Source organism: Alligator mississippiensis, chromosome 2 (assembly GCF_030867095.1).
Source record: "Alligator mississippiensis isolate rAllMis1 chromosome 2, rAllMis1, whole genome shotgun sequence".
Lineage (NCBI taxonomy): Eukaryota > Metazoa > Chordata > Crocodylia > Alligatoridae > Alligator > Alligator mississippiensis.
Window position 1 is genome coordinate 106,153,820 of NC_081825.1, and position 19,765 is coordinate 106,173,584.

General features: G+C 43.1%; 1 protein-coding gene across 1 annotated transcript in view; it reads left to right on the top strand.

The window, feature by feature from the left end:
* The window catches only part of SLC7A11 (solute carrier family 7 member 11), an 87,703-nt gene that overhangs the window by 21,999 nt on the left and 45,939 nt on the right, over nucleotides 1-19,765 (top strand). Inside the window, exons 5-6 of the mRNA XM_014595654.3 lie at nucleotides 5,785-5,884; nucleotides 9,659-9,703. Coding sequence (XP_014451140.1) covers nucleotides 5,785-5,884; nucleotides 9,659-9,703 — 145 coding nt within the window. The remainder of the gene's footprint in view (nucleotides 1-5,784; nucleotides 5,885-9,658; nucleotides 9,704-19,765) is intronic.

Genomic DNA, 19,765 nt, shown 5'->3' on the forward strand with positions numbered 1-19,765 from the left:
TACTAGCAAAATCTCTTAATTAGTCTATGACTGTTTAACTTAAGCTCTGTACTGTCATGTAATAGATTAAAAATGGAACTACACTGAGATAAACTGGTATTTACAGTAGCATGCCAATGAGGATATTGAGACCGGACCCTGCATTTTAAATGAAGGAAGACAGAATTGCTCCTCTCAGCATAAATTTTGTTCAGAATGAAAACTCTTGTGAATGGGACAAAAACAGTGTCAGTGGCAAATGGACATATCCTGTTGTTCTGTATGTTTTAATAGACTGGACATTAGGGCTAAGTACAGATAGTCAGAAAGCCCAAAGCGGAATCAATTCAATTTTCACAACTTAGTTTAAGCTGCATAGCTTGAACTGATAACCAAATGAACAGACATTCACTTTTGATTCCAGAAATGCAGCCACATGCCTGCAGTGGCTCAGGCCAGAAGCTGGGGGGTGCTAGATCACACCTCCCTGCTCAGCTGGAGCAGACAGTTAGGGCCAAGGCTAGACTTCCCACCCTGTGGAAGGGGAGGGGAAAGCGGGGAGGAAGGGTTGTGGGAGAGGTACAAAGCGTGCTGGGATGCTGGGGAGACTGAGTTAATTTGAATCTGGAGGGGACCTGGGACAGAAGTTGAATAAACCAATATAAACTAAATCAGTTAAGTCTTATACTACATGCATCCAGGTTTATCTTAAACTGGCTTTGGCTATTTTGAAACCAGTTTATTTGCACTGAACTTCTGCTATGTTTCAGATTTAAATCAGTTTCTGATCACTTATACCAGTTTATATGTAATTTCTGTCCTTAGCCTAGGAATTGTCAGCAAGAGCAAATCTACTCTTTATTGCCATTAACATTTAGCCCTGTTCCATACCGTATTTTTTATGAAATAGCACAGGAAGTTTTAGAATTTTTAGAAAGTCATGAGCATGCGAAGACAAGTGTAATAATGGGAACTAAATTATCACTTCAGCGATGTAAATCACAAATGCTACAATGGGGGTAGGCAACATTTTTTGGCCGGAGTGCCAAAAAACCCCACAATGCCTACCTTGGAAGGTGCCAGAGTGCCGGCATGCCAAAAAAACAAAATGAGGGCAGGGGGTACATGGCAGGATGCCCTGCTTGTGCCCCTTGCCCCCCCACCCAAAGCCTCATGCCCCCCAGCCCTGCTGTCCTGTGCCCCCCACCCAAAGCCCATGCACCCAGCCCTGCTCATGACCCTTGCTTCCCACCCAAAGCCCCTGCCCCGAAGCCCCAGCTCTGTGGCTGCCAGCAGCTAACCAGAACTTGGGCCAGCAGCAAACATCTGCTGCCTCTCTGCCCCGGCCCCAGCCCAGGGCCTCAGGGAGGCAGCACATACTGGCAATGCTCCCTGCTGTGCTGCCCTTGCCGCTTCTGCAAGGCAGTGTTGGAACCCACTGTGGCAGGGCACAGTGCGGGGCGCAGAAAGCTGCCTGCTCCCAGCTCTCCGCTGCCCTGCCATACTTCCCCCGTGTGTACGGGAGCAGTGTGGGCAGCAGCGCAGGGTTGTGCCCCTCACTGCAGACCCCTGTGCTACAATATATGATGCATGTAGTACTTGAGGGACAAACTTAACTGGCCTTTCCAGAAGTTAAAGTAGTACGCTAGTATCTGCAATTATTTGATGCTCACAATTCATGCACCCCTTACACTTTCAAGGGGAAGAATGAACATAAAGTTAGCAGTTTGGGGGTAGTACAAACCTAGTACAAGAAATTTGAAGAGTTCAGGGGTTTGTTAAACAGTATTAAACAGTAACACCAGGAATCAGAGTCATTCAGTGTAGGAAATAGAGGAGCTGCTGATTTTAGTAAGCCAGTAACAGATCCTATCTGGCAAATATTCTAGTGTGCCATTGTGGGGAAGATGGTTTTAAGTTATTTCATATAGCTTCAACTTTGGGTTAGCAAGGTGGTGGCACGTGTACCCCCTCCCTACCCCCTCCCCTCCCAGTAGATCCAGATTTTCTCAAGGTTCCAGATAGCTCAACTTCTTTAATTCTCCATGGTAAGCAACAGTTTCTTAAACAAAAGTCTCCCTTTGTAGGACCCTGATCCCCTAGAAAGATTCTTGGTCTCATATTATTTTAATCTTTTTACAGATGTCGTGTCTCCTCTCTCACATTCAGGCCAAATCCTTGCTCAGGGCTAGATTTTGCCACCCTCTACTCATGATAAATAGTAGGTTTCTCAATATGACTGTCAGCCAGCCTAATGTCTCTATGGCACTGCTGCCTGGTATGCTCAAGAGCCAACAGTCATGATAAGCAGTACTGTTTGAGTCCTTGCATTACTGCTCCTTTTGTCTTTATGCCCTTGTAGCCCCCCAACACAGAGACACCAAGAATCTTGCCTTCAGTTGTTGTGTTTATTTCTTACTTGAACACAATTTCAGGATGAGCGGGAATTTTGGCAAAGGACCAAGTGAAAACTAAGGAAGGGATTTATAATTTTATCCTTAGTTAATTAGGAAGCTGAACAGAATTCTGCTTATAATTACCATTATTCTGCACAGGCTTACAGCTTCCTAGAAAATCTAGGATATAACCGTTTCAGCACAAGCTACTTTATTTCTTATAAAACTACAGCAGAGAGAACAAGAGGACCCCTACTTGAGGGGCATTGCAAAGACATACAACTAAAGTTTTGTGTTCATTACAGCATATATCTGTACTGCCAGATTTTCCCTCCTAGCAGATTGTGTTACAATATTCCTGGCCAGATAGGAAAAAGATATCTGTAACCAAGTCTTTGTTTCACTGTGGAAATTCTTCATAGAATCCTTCAAATATGAAGGTTTATGATATGGGTCGTAAGAAAACCCAACATTGCTAAGATATGAATGTTGATGTCCCTACAGAGAAAATTCTCATATTTTCAATCTCTCTCTTCTTTAACTTTTCCCCCCCTGTAAATTAGCAGACATGCATTCAAAACCATCTTTACAGGAGATTAATTCTACAGGGTAAAGTACTGGAATGATTTGTTGGAAATACAGGCTCATGCTACTTATTACTATATGTAGCCACCTCCTGGGCACTATTTTCAATATATTTACTCCTAAGTGTTTTAGCTGATAGCTGAATAATTTTTGTTTAATATAATGTGATTCATGGATATGAATATTATTCAGTAGGAAATCAGTGGGTGCTAATAGCTTAAATTGTACCAAGATTTTAGCTATTAGGTTGCTTTTTTTTTAAGTGCTGTTTATGAGTGAAATGCTAGTAGTACTCTGTGGGTGTGTTGACATGGTAATTAATGTGTAGTAGTTACTGTGCATTTATTTTAGTACTCGCTTAATGAAGTACTAATTAAATGCTCAGTAACTACAGTTACTGCACACTAGTACCAGCACACGTTTTTTTAGTGGTGTTTACTGCGCAGTAAACTAATACTACCGCGCAGTAGAGTATTAGCACAGTTTTTGCCTGGCACACTACTGCACAGTGTTATTAGGCTACTACGCATTAAGCGTCTCATTTAGATGCGCCCTGCGTGATTTAATTTTATAATCTAAATATATAAGAAAATTAAAAATATTTGGACTCTATTCTCAAATGCAATGGTACAAATCATTGCTGAGGTGTGTGGAATTGCAACAATGAGTAAGCCCAGAATCAGGGGCAGAAACAAAATTAGGATAAACATAGAAGGTCAAGCTCTGTATTTGACTGTACACCTCCCCTTGAAACTTGTTCAGGAGTCATCAGAATTTGGTTTTAAAGCCCATATATTTCAAAGCCATCTCAAAGCTGAGGTCTAGTTAGTTGTGGGTGTTTGATTAACTTTGTTTCTGGTAATGATACAACATTTTTCTCCCTATGTTCATAGGAGGCACAAAGTTAAAAATAAGAACAATAACAAAAAAACAGCCTCTTGATTATCAGTGAATGTGTAAAATCAACAAGAAGAAATACAATTGATCAGTTTAGATTGTACATTCTCATTTAATAGAAATGCGTGAATAATGCATATTCTGTCATTTCTTTGACAGTGTTTGCTTCCTTTTCTGTTTACAGTTTGCAAATACTTTTTTTTCCCAAGCTTCTTTATTTGAAATTGTTCAGCAAAGAATTTCTCAAGAGTATTCCTGGGTATAGCTCGTTGTGACTACTCCATATACTGTCTATATTAGATACATCAGGAAGCCCCGTCCTGGCAAGAGGGGGCTTATTTCAGCCACTGGCCCTGAGAACAGGCCGAGCAGCAGCTGTGGCTGGCCTGGGCAGACCCTGCTACAGTGCCAGAGGCTGAATAAGGGGAGGGGGCCTGCTGGAAGTGAGCTTTTCCCAAGCACAAAAAGGCCACAGTGGGGTCTGCCAGGCCTGGCTGCTGCTGCCGCTCTGTGTTTGGGGTCAACTCCCTTCTGACAGGAGGGGGCTTATTCAGTTGCTGGCCCCAAGCACAGGCTGAGTGGTGGCTGCACTGTGGTGTCAGCAGCTTTTCTGTGCTTGGGGCCAGCTCCCTCCCAGTAGGAGGGGGCTTATTCAGCCATTGGCACCGCAGTGGGTTTGCCCGGCTCGGCTGCTGCTGCTCTGTGCTCGGGGCCACCAGCTGAATAAGCACCCTGCTGCCGGGAGGAGACTGGCCCTGAGCACAGAGTGGCAATGCCCAGGCCAGGCCGACCCCACTGTGGTGCCAGCAGCCTCTCTGTGCTCGGGGCAAGCCCCCTCCTGGCAGGAGGGGGCTTATTCAGCCGCTAACTTCTAGCACCACAGCAGGGTCTGCCCAGCCCAGCTGCAGCCACTGCTTGGCGTGTGCTCAGGGCCAGTGGCTGAATAAGCCCCTTTTTGCTGGGAGGGGATTTGCCCCGAGCACAGACTGAGTGGTGGGGTCCAAGCCCTGCCCCTGCCCGGAAGCTGGAGCAGTGAATAGTGAGTGACTGTGATGGGCAGCAGTGGGGCTGCTCTGCGGGGCCAGCAGAGCTGCTGCAGAGCATGGCAGCGCAGTGGGGGGCTTGCAGGGCTCTAGCCTGCTCCAGACCCCGGTGCTGCCACGCGCAGCCCGCCACAGCTCTGCCAGCACTCACTCTGTAGGGCCCTTGTTGGGGGAGCTTCTGCCCCCAACAAGGTCCCTGCCCCTTCCTGCTGCAGTGGTGGGGTGGAGGCATGGCTATATGCCAGCCAGCAGGGCCCCTTGGGGTGGGGGTGGGGCAGGGACAGGGATTATTCCTTCTCCCTACATCATCCAGCAGGGTGCCTAATCCGGGGCAGGGAGAGTGGCGGTGATGGCAGGTAGACCCAGCTGCCAGTGGGGGTAGAGGGGAGACTAACTCTCCTCCCTGCCCCCCTTTGGGAGAGTGCCCGGCAGACCTGGCTCTAGTCTCTGTCAGTGGGATAGAGGGGTGGGGGTGGGAATTAAACCTCTCTCTGGCCAGTTCAGCCTGGACTGGCCATGCCCCCCCACCCCAGCTCAGCACAGCTTCCCTGCTCCTGGCTTGAACAACTGCAGATATGTGCTTGCATTGCCTCAGCCCAGAGAAAATGTTTGTCCTCTTTCAAACTGGTTCAGCCTAGGCAGGTTAGACTAACCTGCAAAGGTTGAATCAATTCAGGCTCTAGCTTTTTGAATGTCTGTCCCTAGCCCTTGAGACTAACGGTAGAATCTGAATTCAGTGAAACTTCCCCATAATGTGATTTATTTATTTATTTATTTTGGAAAGGGGATCAGGAAGTCACAATCTAGCCCTAAGCAAACATGATTAAATCTCTAAGGAATGTTTCAGGAGTTAGGATTCAACATAATTTCTATTTACATTGCAGGGGAAATTCAGCACTTTAAAAAAGCATTTGAAGGGACAAATACCAGTGTTATGGGACTACCTCTTGCTTTCTATTCAGGAATGTACGCCTATTCAGGCTGGTAAGTTAACCAAAGATATTCACTTGCATTAAAGATTGTACTGGAAATGAACATTTATTTTGTAAAAAGCTATTTATTGAGGCAGTAAATTGACTGGCACATTCTTAGTCTTGTTTGGAACTACATCTATTCAGGAAAAAAAATCTGCCCCTCTTAGTTATTCTGTAGTTACTCTGGAAGTAGCCACAGTGAAGAAAGAGAATCATACTGTAGGGACAAGAAAATAAGCATGGCAGAATCTGATCTAAATAATCATTGGTTTATATTTTTGGCTTCAAAGCTAGAACTGAAGTGAACAACAAGGAAGTCATTTTAAGTTTTATGGCTATTCTTAGAATATATATAATACAAATTAAAAAGCTCTTTAATGAAAGCATTCCTTTTGTTAAATAAACGGATAATTTTCAAGAAAAAAATGTGGTCCATGTGGACTTGAACATCTACTTCATGAAAATAATTACTAAGTGCTTAAATTTACTAATAAATTTGAGTAGGTCATAAAGTAATGCCATAAGAGTAAATTCTATTTTTTTTCTTGCTGGGCACATCTACATGAGATGCTAACAGTGCAGCAACTGAATCATACTGCACAGTCACAGCACCAGCAGTGCTAATATGCCACTGTGCAGTTTTAGTAGGCTACTGAGCAGCAGCAACCCTTAAAAGTGTTCACCAGCACTACTGCGCAGTAACTCCAATTACTGCACATTTATTTAATACTTGATTATACAAGTATTAAATAAATGTGCAGTAACCACTGTTCAGTAGCTTGTTGTGTAGACATGCCAGCTAAGTAGTAAATTACTTGATGGGCACATCTACACGAGATGTTTACTGAACAGTAAGCATTGTGCATCTACATGTGCGGCCTTATTAGGCCACAGTAAAATAACTCTGTAGCAGGATAATACTTGTAAATGCAAGTATTACTGTGCTGTGGAGTTACTTACTGTGCAGCAATGCACATGAAGACACTGACCTGGTTACAAATTGTGGCTGGTCAGCCCAGCCAGCTGGGGGCCACACTCCTGTCTGCTGCCTAGCCAAATGACTCAGCAGCTGCAGCAGCCTTGTAGCCAAGCCAGCTCCTCTGCCACTCAATGCAGTCACCGACTGCCTGGGCCTGACCCCTTGTGCCCCCTGCCAGCCTGGGGCTGACCCCCAGACCCTGTGCCACACTGCTGCCATCAGCCAAACCACGGGACTGATCCCCATGCCCCCTGCCAGCCTGAGGCTGGTACCTGGAGAGCTGTGGCCAGAGCCTGGAGCTCCCCTTGACTGCTGCAGTGAGGCAGAGCAGAGCAGGAGCAGCCCTGGCCTAAAATGCTCCTCCCTGGCTCAGTTTGCTGCTGTCCCAGGTGCACGTGTAGATGCTGCTCTCAGGAGCAAATTGCTTTGCAGTTTAGTCATGCACATTAATTGCACGTGTACACATGCATGCATAAGTAGTTAACATTTTTTTCTATAGGAGTAATGTACTATTCAATGTGAACTGCAGGTATCTTCCTCAGCAATTTTCTTTTGAGTTCTTTTCCCTCCTTGTAACTAGCTCCACAGTTGCTGGCTTGGAACAAGTTGATGTTCTGAGATTCTTCCTTACCATTTATTCATGTCTAGTCAGTGCTTCCCTTGTGCAATACAAGCATACTTTAGATAATACTACAATATACAGACTGGATTTAGTTTGAGAGATCTTTATTTGTTAGCCTTCTTTTCCTTTACAGAGTGTCCCAGGTAGAAGAGCACCTTATTTTATATAAAAGATTAGAACTGAGTGCTAAGTTTTATTTATTTATTTATGAAGCAGTCATGTAGTAGAGTTCTCTGTTAGCCTTTTATTCCTCTGTTGCAAGGGAATTACAACTTGCACTGTGAACAAAACTGTTTTAGAAGTTGTACATGGGACATCCAAGAGGGTTCATGGCCTTTGCCTGTTACTTTATAAAATGGAGTTAACATCTTTAATTAGAGCAGCTATATATTTGCAAAACAAAATTCTCCATTTTCAAGCTTTTGGGCACACTTGCCCTTCCTCAGGCATAGGAGAATGCAGAGATTGTAAAATTTCTCCTAGGTGGAAGTGAAAATTCATATTTCACAAGAGAACTGAAGGTGTTATAAGGTCTCCTGGTTTGAATAGTTAATTTTGTTTTGCAAATATCTAGTTAGTCTAATAAAAGCTATCACCTCTGCTGTGAGTTCTGATTCCTTTTCCATGTAGACCAATATGGCTACAACCTATGTCCTTAAAATGAAGGTGGCATATTGACGGCTCAGAGAAATCTACCTCTTTTATATAGAATTTCTCTCATGAGGGCACATGTGTCTGCACACACACTCACATATTCCCTCTGAGGCATATATATGCAATAAGATTAAAATACATTACATCTACATTAAAATACTTTGTCTTACAATCTATTTTTATATGTAATGCCATTTTGAGAGTCCCTTGGTTCTGCTTAGTCAGTACTGGAGCAGAGATTGCAGACAGTGAAAGAGGAGGTCTAAAAATATGATTTTAGTCATGCTCTTTTGTTCCATCCCAGACAACACACTGATCATCTTAAAACTTATGTAATTGTTTTTAATATTGAGGTTTGCCCTTCTCACTTACAAATTTTCAGTCCAAGTTCCTCAATGGCCATTTGCAAAAGTAATTAAGATCTAAAGATATACAACTTTTGGCAGTGCTTCTCCCAACCTGCTTATCTCTCTGTCACCAGCTCAGATTGATTGCTTCAGAACAGGACAGTCCACAGCACTAAATAGCATGTCAATAACTTTGTTCAGTCAATTGCTACTTTAAGGAGCACAGAAAAATGTTGTGCTTTGTTTCATGTTACTGGCAGAATTTAGCATGCGCACTATAACGTAACATTAAAATAAGGAACAAAAATAACAGGGATATTTATTGGCTGTATTTGTGGTTTATGTAGCAAGAGCAGTGTATATAAGTGCCAGGTAGAATGTGACAATTAGGAAAAGAGTCTACATGAGGAGACAACTGCGTAGCAGCAGGAATAAGACCTAAAATATGAGCTTAAATGGCAGTGCCTTACTAGTCATAACCAGTATCCCCACCTCACTTCCCCATCCCTGTTATGCTCTGCATACTTCAAAGTATAGGAATAATTACCACTTAACTTTAAACTTACTACTGTTCATAGCCTTGCAAATAAATATGCACCACACTGCCTTGAGTGCAGCCTGCTCATTGGTCATGCTGACAATTGTGCCATAGCTTATGGGAAGAACATCCTGGGTTGCTGGTTCTATACCTGATATTGGCTGTAACTTCCGGTATTGACTAAAATTTTAGATGGATTTTTTTGAGATTACTTTTAACCTGGTCTCTGTGAAGCTGTGGTCAAGGTTACTGGTGTAATCTTTTTATAACATTACATTAAATGCAAGCTTAAGGTCAGGGCCTAAGTCTTCAGACCTAAGGTAGTTGAAAAGGGTTTTTAGCTACACTTATTCAGTATGTGATCTTGAAAAGAACTTAAAGCACAGTGACACTGTGCCTAGAATTTTGTGGTCTGTTTTATGACAGATAGAAAAGAAAATCTTCCCTTCCAAAATGTAAGGGAGAAGAGTGACCAGGTGTGATTTGTTCTCTTAATATAACTGTAAAGGTAGGGCTATAAAGTGTGATAATTGACTGGCCTGTTAAATGAACCAAAAATACCCATAAGACTCTTTGAAAATGAATCTAAAATGAAAATGTTGTTTTAAAACAAAACCCTTTATAATATTTTTTTCTGCTTCTAGGTTTTACCTCAATTTTGTTACTGAAGAAGTAGAAAATCCAGAGAAGTACGTATGTTATTTTTTCTCCTTTACTTTTAAAAACAAATGTAACAGTCAAAATGCAGCGAGAGAAGCAGAGATCTTTGGAAATTCTGCATTCTAGTCAAGTTGCTTGCTTTTCCAGCAGATCTGGTATCTATTTGAATTGCTACTGCTTGAAGATTTGCTATTTTTGGCCTGTTGTGACCTTGTTGTGTATTCCGCTTTTATGTGCACAGAAAGCAGAAAAGTAAGTAGGTCTCTAGGGTTCTGATTCTCTGCTTCAGGATACAAGTAACCATCAATGGCTTCATTCTTGTAGTCTTTCGGGGAAAATCAGACCCAAGAATTTTTCTGACTGCTCCATTATGTGCAAACTTTATTATTACTTAAATATTGGTCTAAATACCTAATTCTTCTTGTTTCAAAGTTAATGATAACTCATGACTTCAGAATCAGGAATGCATCTAGATCAACTTATTAACTGACAAAGGTCAGGAGAGCATGAGAGCATGACAGGAAGGTTCGTTACAGACCTTATATAGGGGAACATAAATTACCCCTTAAATACCTATTTGTAATGCGTGTGAAGGAAACTTGGAAAACTTGCGGAACTTTGGTTTGGGAGATGTATGCTCTAGGTCCCAGTAGTACCTCATTAGAGTTTAAGTCTGGTGGATGACTGAAAACAGGTTTCATCAAATAAACACAAGTTCATTCTTTGAGGACAGTTTAAAAGTTTACTTGATAAAGATATAATATGCTTAGACTTCACTAAGATGTTTGACTTACGTAGTGCCAAAAAATACCGATAATTTAGAGCTATACAATATCAGTATATTTCATCAGTTAAGGACTAATGGACCATGCCCTGATCCCTGTACCTGGGGCCCAATCCTGGCACATGAGGGCCAGCGGAGGCCATGCTGGGCCTGATCTGTTCCAAAGACCAGCCCCCATATCACTCATCTGGCCTGTACACCCTAAAGATTGAGCACCGGTGATCTTGAAGCTTTGCAAATTAACATGTAACTGTCATTAGTACATATGCGCTGTTCTACACAAATACACAAGTAGTAACTTAAGAGTAAGTTACTGATAGTTTTTGTTTTGGAAATCTTTGGAGGGCAATCCTCTCCTGTTTATACCAACAGAAGTTTTCTGCCATTAACTTAAATGAGTGCAAAATCATGTGGAAACCTACATATTTTTGAGCATGTGGGTACATGCAGACATTTGCCACACCTGATCTACAATTATGTGGTTTACTTTAAGATGTGTGATTGTAGATCCCAAGCAGCTTATGACCACATTTGCTAGTACTGGAAGCCTCATCGGGAACCCAATCTAATAACTCAGGGTAGGGGGAGTGGTGGATGGGATTGGAGGAGTCAGTGGGTCCACAGGGAAGTTTGGTGGGTGGGGGGAAGGGGAGGTGTTGGGATTGGGAGCAGTTGCCAGGTTGGTTGGTGTGGGGGGAGTTGTTGGGTGTGCAGGGTGATTATCCACCTGGAGGTGGGAGGGCCAGGGGGCTAAAAATAATCTTGTCAGAATGGGTGGGTGGGTGCGTGCAGATGTTTGGTAGATCAGGCTAACCCTTTCCCAGTCTAACATAGTCAACTGCCCCAAACATCTGCATGGATTGGCATGTAGAACAATCTAACCCTAGTTAGCTCGATCTTAACGTAATGTCCACATGTACTCTCCAATGCTTAGGACATATGAGCCATTGTTTTTATCAACAAAGTATATTGCATTACATGCTCTGGATTATATCCTCATGTTCAGCTGAGATGTGTTTAGCACACCTGGGGAGGAGGTGAATGCCAAGGTGGCTTGTAAAGCTGCCTCCCTTGGGAGTATCCAGTCTAGGATTTTCTTTATCAAAAGTGAGTGCTTAGAGAGCTGGTTGAACTGTCTGTCTGCACTGCTGGAGCATATCCAAGAAATGTGAGAGGTATGCTACTTCAGATATGCAAAATAGCAGGGCCCAGATAGCCCATCAGATTCAGTGTGTTCCTTTAAAAGGTGTTGTCATAATTAAAGGCTCTTCCTTGCATGGGTAATATTGTTTCCTCTTTACTACAAAGCTGTTGAAGCTTCAGTTCATCACTCTTTCTGTTTAGGATGCTGATTGAGAGGGAGATAAAGGAAGATGCCCTGTGTTTACAGTGCATCTGAGGACACATTCTTCAGATAAAGGGAGAAGTGGATAAGAGATCAAGGTTTCCAATGCATTATTTAATAACTCACAAAGCATAATTGGACTGAACGAATTATTACCTGCTATGCTGAATGAGACCTTTGTGCCACCAATAAATCAGGTTTTCGACTCCATTAAGCAGTCCTGAAAGAGAAGCAGTTAAATAAAACATTGGGCATTTTTTAGTTCAGTTGCTGCGTTCAGGTTCTGTTGGAAAGATTCTGCTAAGGCAGATCCTGAGAGAAATTTTGCATTATAATAGGAATCTCACTGGAGTTAGAGCTGAAACATAAAACTGCCTAACTAGTATAGCAAAAAGGACTTAAGGATAGCATAGACTAATTCTAATAGGGCCTAACCCAACTTCCACTGAAATCAGTAGGAGTCTCTCCATTAATTTTAATGAGCAGTGAATCAGGCTACTAAGTGGCATTGGTGAAATAGCCATTTAACAGGCCTCCCAGTAACATGGAGATTCTTTGGGTTGAAATACTGACTTTCCTTTTCATATGTATTATGTTAAAGAACTCATATGGTAAAGCTGTGTTAGATTTCAACAAGAATTAGGGAAATTGCCCTAACAGTTGTAACTGCTCCAGGTACGTAATTTGTAATATTTTGTAAACAGCTGTAGATGCAAATTCCTTTGAGGAGCCAAGGAGTATGTAAAGATTCCTTCTGCATTATGATGTGTCAAGGCATGTGTTTGCTTCACAACCCATTACAGTTGTACATTTGCAGGTGTGTTGCAGTATATTAAATAACTGGCAGCTGGTACTTAGCTGAGTGATCAGATGATTCTCAAACAGCTTTAAACCAGTCTTCTCCAAACCCACAGTTAATATGTACTCAAAAAGTTAAGTGGGGAATATATTTAATTGCATCACTGGGGATGCAGAGATGATCTATCACATAGAGTACTTGCAGCAAGCTGCCAGGTGCCCATCTTTGTTGAGACTTGTTTACTTCCTTTTTAACCTACTGAGCCTCTGAATCCTTTTGCTCAGCTAAATTGTGAGGGGTGATTAGTATGGGCAAGTATGCTAGAGATTGTGCAAAAGAACACAAGGGGAGTGTCTACATGAGAAGCTAAATGCGCAGTAGCCTAATAATACTGCACAGTAGCGTGTTATGGTAGAAAGAGTGCTAATATGCTACTGAGCAGTATTATTAGGCTACTGCACAGTAGTGTTATTAAGAAGGCATGTGGCAGCACTGCCGCACAGTAATGCTGGTTACTGCACATTGACTTAGTACTTGGTTATATAAGTACTAAATTTAATGCATAGTAACTACGGCACATTTATGAATATGTAGACATGCCCAGGAAGATCAAGACAGCCACTGGATTGTCTCCTATACTTTTAACTTTTCAAAGCAAGGTTGGCTTTATTTTAAGTGTGCCATGTATTAGGAATGCTGTGGGGGTGTAAAAAAAAAAAAAAAGAGTAGAAATGCATTGTAACTAAGAATAATAAATCAGATAATACATAACTCAGAAAACTGAGCTCCACAGCCCTGACCAGCTAAAAATGCTGTGTGTCTCGGTGAAAGTCTGCAAGTATCCTTGGTTGGATTGCTGCATCTGCACAAAGAGCCTTGAAGTCACCAGGACTCCATGTGAATGCTACAGAAGGCCCAGGCACAACAAACTGCAGGATCAGGGCTATAAATAGGGAAAACAGTCTGGGGATCAGGCACTCAGATGCCATCCTGATACAGAAAGCTAGAACTGAGAGAGAATGCACAGCTGCTGAAAATAAGTGGAGGAAAAAGAGGCTATAGGACTTTTGGGGAAAAGGCAAAATACAGAAGGGGGAAAGTCAGAAAATGAAGGAAAATGTAATATATGTTTGAAATTGTATTGCCTTTTGGGAAGATGGCTGAAACCTGTTTTGGATATGATACAGTCTTGTCCAGAAAAGTGTTTACATGTATCACAGTTTATCATAAGTGTAAGAATAACTGTGGGTCTTCTACTAAAAATCTCTACATTGCCTCATTCTCATGTTTGGAATTAATTTCTTTATTTCTTGTAAGCACAAACTTAAAGAGAAGATATTTTCAAGTACTAATGAGGCTTGAAGCAACGTGGAGGTTAATGTTAGTTTCTCATAGATTTGAAGGTTGCAGAGTTTAGCTGCTTTGGTATGCAATTTTTTTTAATAACCTGAAAAAGGTGTTACTAAGCATATATGCAATTGCAATGCAATACAGTAGTCATGTTTTTTTTTCCAACTCTATAAAATTAACTTCTACATATGCGTGGTTGAGTCGATAATGATTATTATTCAAGAAGAAATATTTGAATAACCCTTAAAGCAAAACTTCATTAAAATGACTTCATGTAGTCATGCCAGTTGGAGCTTTGATCTTTTCAGTTCTCATACATTATTATAAGGATTAGGCCTTGTCAGAACTTGGATGATATGATGTATTGTCTGGAAAACAAGTTAATGAGCTAACAACCAGTAGTTTGAAAGAAAGAAAATAAGTTTGAGACTTTGGGCAGCAATATCAGGATGTGAATAGAGACGACTGGAACTGAGTTCACTGAGCTTTCACACTTGTTTCTAATATATAGTCTTTGGATTTACCCTGAGGTTCAGGGGAATTATGTTGCCTCACTGTCCTTTCAGCCAAGACTACAATAGCAGTTCTGATGTACCTGTTATATCTTGGCTTCTCTTGAGCGTGGATCAGATTCCAGGATTGGGACCTTAGTTTGTAAGGAATATTTAGGATCCCATCGTCTGAAAGAAACTGTATATATTATTCATAGATTCATAGATGTTAGGGCCAGAAGGGACCTCAATAGATCATCGAGTCCAACCCCCTACATAGACAGGAAAGAGTGCTGGGTCTAGATGACCCCAGCTAGATGGTTATCTAACCTCCTCTTGAAGACCCCCAGGGTAGGGGAGAGCACCACCTCCCTTGGGAGCCCGTTCCAGACCTTGGCCACTCGAACTGTGAAGAAGTTCTTCCTAATGTCCAATCTAAATCTGCTCTCTGCTAGCTTGTGACCATTATTTCTTGTAACCCCTGGGGGCGCCTTGGTGAATAAATACTCACCAATTCCTTTCTGTGCCCCCGTGATGAACTTATAGGCAGCCACAAGGTCGCCTCTCAACCTTCTCTTGCGGAGGCTGAAAAGGTCCAGTTTCTCTAGTCTCTCCTCGTAGGGCTTGGTCTGCAGGCCCTTAACCCTACGAGTGGCCCTTCTCTGGACCCTCTCCAGGTTATCCGCATCCCTCTTGAATTGCGGCGCCCAGAATTGCACGCAGTACTCCAACTGTGGTCTGACCAGCGCCCGATAGAGGGGAAGTATCACCTCCTTGGACCTATTCGTCATGCATCTGCTGATACACGATAAAGTGCCATTGGCTTTTCTGATGGCTTCGTCACACTGCTGACTCATGTTCATCTTGGAGTCCACTAGGACTCCAAGATCCCTTTCCACTTCCATGCCACCCAGCAGGTCATTCCCTAGGCTGTAGGTGTGCTGGACATTTTTCCTTCCTAGGTGCAGCACTTTGCATTTCTCCTTGTTGAACTGCATTCTGTTGTTTTCTGCCCACTTATCCAACCTGTCCAGGTCTGCTTGCATCTGTTCCCTGCCCTCCGGCGTGTCCACTTCTCCCCATAGCTTTGTGTCATCTGCAAACTTGGACAGAGTACATTTGACTCCCTCGTCCAAGTCGCTGATGAAGACATTAAAGAGTATCGGTCCAAGGACCGAGCCCTGCGGGACCCCACTGCCCACACCCTTCCAGGTCGAAACCGACCCATCCACCACGACTCTCTGGGTGTGACCCTCCAGCCAATTCGCCACCCACCAGACTGTGTAGTCATCCAAGTCACAGCCTCTTAACTTGTTCACCAGTATGGGGTGGGATATCGTATCGAAGGCCTTCCTGAAGTCTAAGTATATGACATCCACCCCTCCTCCTGTGTCCAGGCGTTTTGTAACCTGGTCATAAAAAGTGACTAGATTGGTCAGGCACGATCTGCCTGCCACGAACCCATGCTGGATTCCCCTCAGCATAATTTGTCCTGCCGGGCTCTCGCATATGTGAGCCTTGATAATTTTTTCAAAGATTTTGCCAAGGATGGAGGTGAGACTGACTGGCCTATAGTTGCCCAGGTTCTCCTTCCTCCCCTTCTTGAAAATGGGGACCACATTGGCCCTTTTCCAGTCCTCCGGGACTTGGCCCGTGCACCATGAGCGTTCAAATATTCCCGACAGTGGCTCTGCAATGATGTCAGCCAGTGCCTTCAGCACCCTCAGATAGAGCTGATCCGGGCCTGCCAACTTAAAGGCATCCAGTTCTTCCAAGTGACTCTGCACCATCTCAGGGTCTACGCATGGAAGTCTGGCACCTTGCTGCTGCCTCTCTACAACCCCAGTGAGAGACTTGTAGTGTCCCTCGCTTAGGAACACTGGGGCAAAGAACTCGTTGAGGAGTTCAGCCTTGTCCCCCCTGTCCGTCACCAATTGTTTCTGCCCATTTAGTAGGGGTCCTATTCCTCCCTGGGCCTTCCTTTTACTCCCTATGTATCTAAAAAACAATTTCTTGTTGTCCTTTACTTGGGATGCCATCCTCAGCTCCATGGTAGCTTTGGCCCGTCTAACTGCCTCCCTACAAGCACGAGCAGAGGAGGTATATTCGTCTTTGGTGATCTCTCCCTGTTTCCACTTTTTATGTGCTCCCCTTTTGGCTGCCCTGGATTTCTGCGGTCAGCCAGGGAAGCCTCCTGGCCCCTTTCCCTCTTTTACCCCGCTCGGGGATCATCTCACTTTGTGCCTGAAGGATCATTTCCTTAAGGCACAGCCACCCTTCTTGGGCTCCCATCATTTCAAAACTCCTACTCTGCAGTGCGTCCTTGACTAATCGCCTGAGTTCACTTAAATCAGCTTTCCTAAAGTCTGGTACTTTCACCCTACTAGTTACCTTACCCACTTGACGTCTTATGGTGAATTCTATTATTAGGTGATCACTGTCCCCCAGATGGCTACCGATCTGTAGTTCCCCTACCATGTCATCCCCCGTTGCCAATACCAGATCCAGTATGGCATTCCCCCTAGTGGGACCGTGTACCTCCTGTGTCAGGTGGAGGTCTTGTACACAGGTTAGAAACCTGCGTGAGTGGTAGGACTTTGCCGTCTGTGTCTCCCAGCAGATGTCTGGGTAGTTTAGGTCCCCCATGACTACCGCCTCTTTAGCTTTTATGGTCTCCGTGAGCTGCCTCAGGAGCCCCACATCTATTTCTTCCCCTTGATGTGGGGGTCTGTAGCAGACCCCTACCACCAAATCCCTTTCTCCTTGCCCCCCATGTAGCCTAACCCACAATCCTTCTACTTCCTCATCCTTGGATTCCGTCATGATGAGGGTTGATGTATATTGCTCATTGACATACAGTGCAACCCCTCCCCCTTTTTTCCCCACCCTGTCCTTTCTGTACAATCTATAACCCTCAATATGTACCGCCCAGTCGTGGGACGAATCCCACCAGGTTTCCGTTAGCCCTAGTAAGTCGTAGGTGTTTTGTGCAAGCAGGAGCACTAGTTCATCCTGCTTGTTCCCCATGCTCCTAGCATTAGTATATAGGCACTTGAGCCCTGCGACTGGTGCCTTTGATGCCCCCCCGTTCCGAGTCCCAAGGGGCCCCTTATTTCTTACCTTCTCGTTGCTTACCTGTGCTGTGGTGCTGGCCGCCCCATGGCTTGCAGGTTCCCAATGTTCTCTTTCTTCAGGCTGGGCTGTCCTTGTGGATGCGACATGGTTTGCTGGTCCACAGCTTCCTCCGCCCTCATCTTCCCCTCCCCCTGGCGAGCCTAGTTTAAAGCCCGCCGGAGGAGATCCGCCAACCTAGAAGAAAACACACGCTTACCTTTGGGGGACAGGTGAAGCCCATCCCAACTGAGCATGTCCCTTGTCGTGATGTGCGGGTCGTTGTCCAGGAAGGTCATATATATATTAGTAGTATATATATTTACATTATAGTAATCCCTTGAAACCCAATAAAGATCAGGGCCCTATTATGGCAGATACTGCTCAAACATCTGATTAAGGCAGACCTGTTGCAGCTGGGGACTACATGGTGCATAGGTCAGGGGTCCTGGGCGGTCCACCATGTAGGCTGCATGCCATGGGGGCTGCCTGGGCTTCCCAGAACTACCACCATGTAAAGTCCCCTTTTCCACACATGTTCCCCCACTCCAGTCAAGCTGGAAATTAAAGTCATCTTAAACTATACCTGGAACTCTTGAATCCAGGTTTAGGCACAAAATTATCCCTGTTCTCTGGAAGTATAAGCTATTTTTTGCTGTTATTCTTACATTGAAGAAACAAGTCTAGTGTAATGCCAACATAAAATGATGAAGAAGAGATATTTTAAAAAGATGTAAGGTCTAATAACAATTTATACAAATGTCTGAAGGTGGTAAAATCTCCTGGTACTAGGAAATATTGTTCCTCTGAAATGGTACTGTTAGAAGCTGTGATTAAATATATGTGGCATAATCTCCTTTTTTGTAAATGGGGTCATTTTATTTGCAAATATTCTGTTTCTGTTTGTAAAATAACTTTGGCCCAACCCAGGCAATCTATCATTGTTTAAAAAGTTACACAGTGCAAAGAACGTATTATTGAGATGTATAGTGTTTATTAGCCTGGTCTCAGATTGATAAATCATGTCTTGTGCTGTTGAAAAGCCAAGAAATGAATTGCTTTGCTATGACCTTGGGGTCTGAGATTAGTCAGTTTGTCTATTAGACTTTTCCAGTGTTCTTCTCACTTCATTTATTCCTTCTTTTCTAAGGCTCATAGCAAGTTACCAAGTCTTGCAATCATCAGTCATTTTGGAAAAGCAGGGCATCTAACTGCTTTGTATGATCTGATATTTCTTTTGTATTGGGTTTAAATAATCTGTGCATCATGCTTAATTGATGTATTGTCTGCTTTCAACTTATATGAATTAAAAACTGAATGTCACACTTGTGTCATGAAAGCTAAAAGGGAGAAGTGCTTTGTGTGGGGAAAATAGCCAGTACTTTCTGAGCATGATAGGGATATAAATGAATGCAGAGACAGTACCTCAGGAATATCTGAATAATTCCAACATTTCAGTGGTTTGTATTTTTTTTTTCCAATTTTTGGCATTTTTCAATGGAATCCTGATTTAAATCAGTAACTTAAATCACACTGTCACTAACAATTCAGATTGGGATTCCAAATCTGTCAGTCTGCCTGCTAACAAAATATTCATGAAAATGAAAATATTCAGTGTTTATGATCAGGAAGCAAGGCAGCACCATTGCTGTATCCTTGCTGCTTTGTTTATTTCACTATTTGATGCTCCAGAGACTAGTTCTGCTTCTTGAAGGAAAATGTACATATTATACATATTGCTTCTGCTAGTTATCAGAAAATGCATTAAGCTATAACTATGACCTGAAAAAAAATTCTAACATAGTTGGTATTTTTGAGTCAAGGATAATAATGTTGTAGGTAAGGCACTAGGTTGAACTGGCCTTGGTTAAATTCCTGGCTTAGCTACAAACTTCCTGTATAAGTAGAAGATATGTTATTCTTTCTTTTTCCCTGGATTGATTTTCAGATGTGGTGATGTCATTTAATACATTTAAGACTGACCCTTGGCATCAAACCCAGAACCTCATGACATAACTGCATGAACCTCTATAACCTGAGCTACAAGATACAGTATGTTAGTGCAAAGCTACAATGGCCTCATAAACCTTAGTCTTGTCCTGCCATTAGAATGTGACAAAGCAAGCATGAGTTACAGTAAGCACCCACTGGGAACTGTGGCTGCCCAGAGCTGATGAAAACAGGATGCTAGAAATTCATTTAAGTGCATTT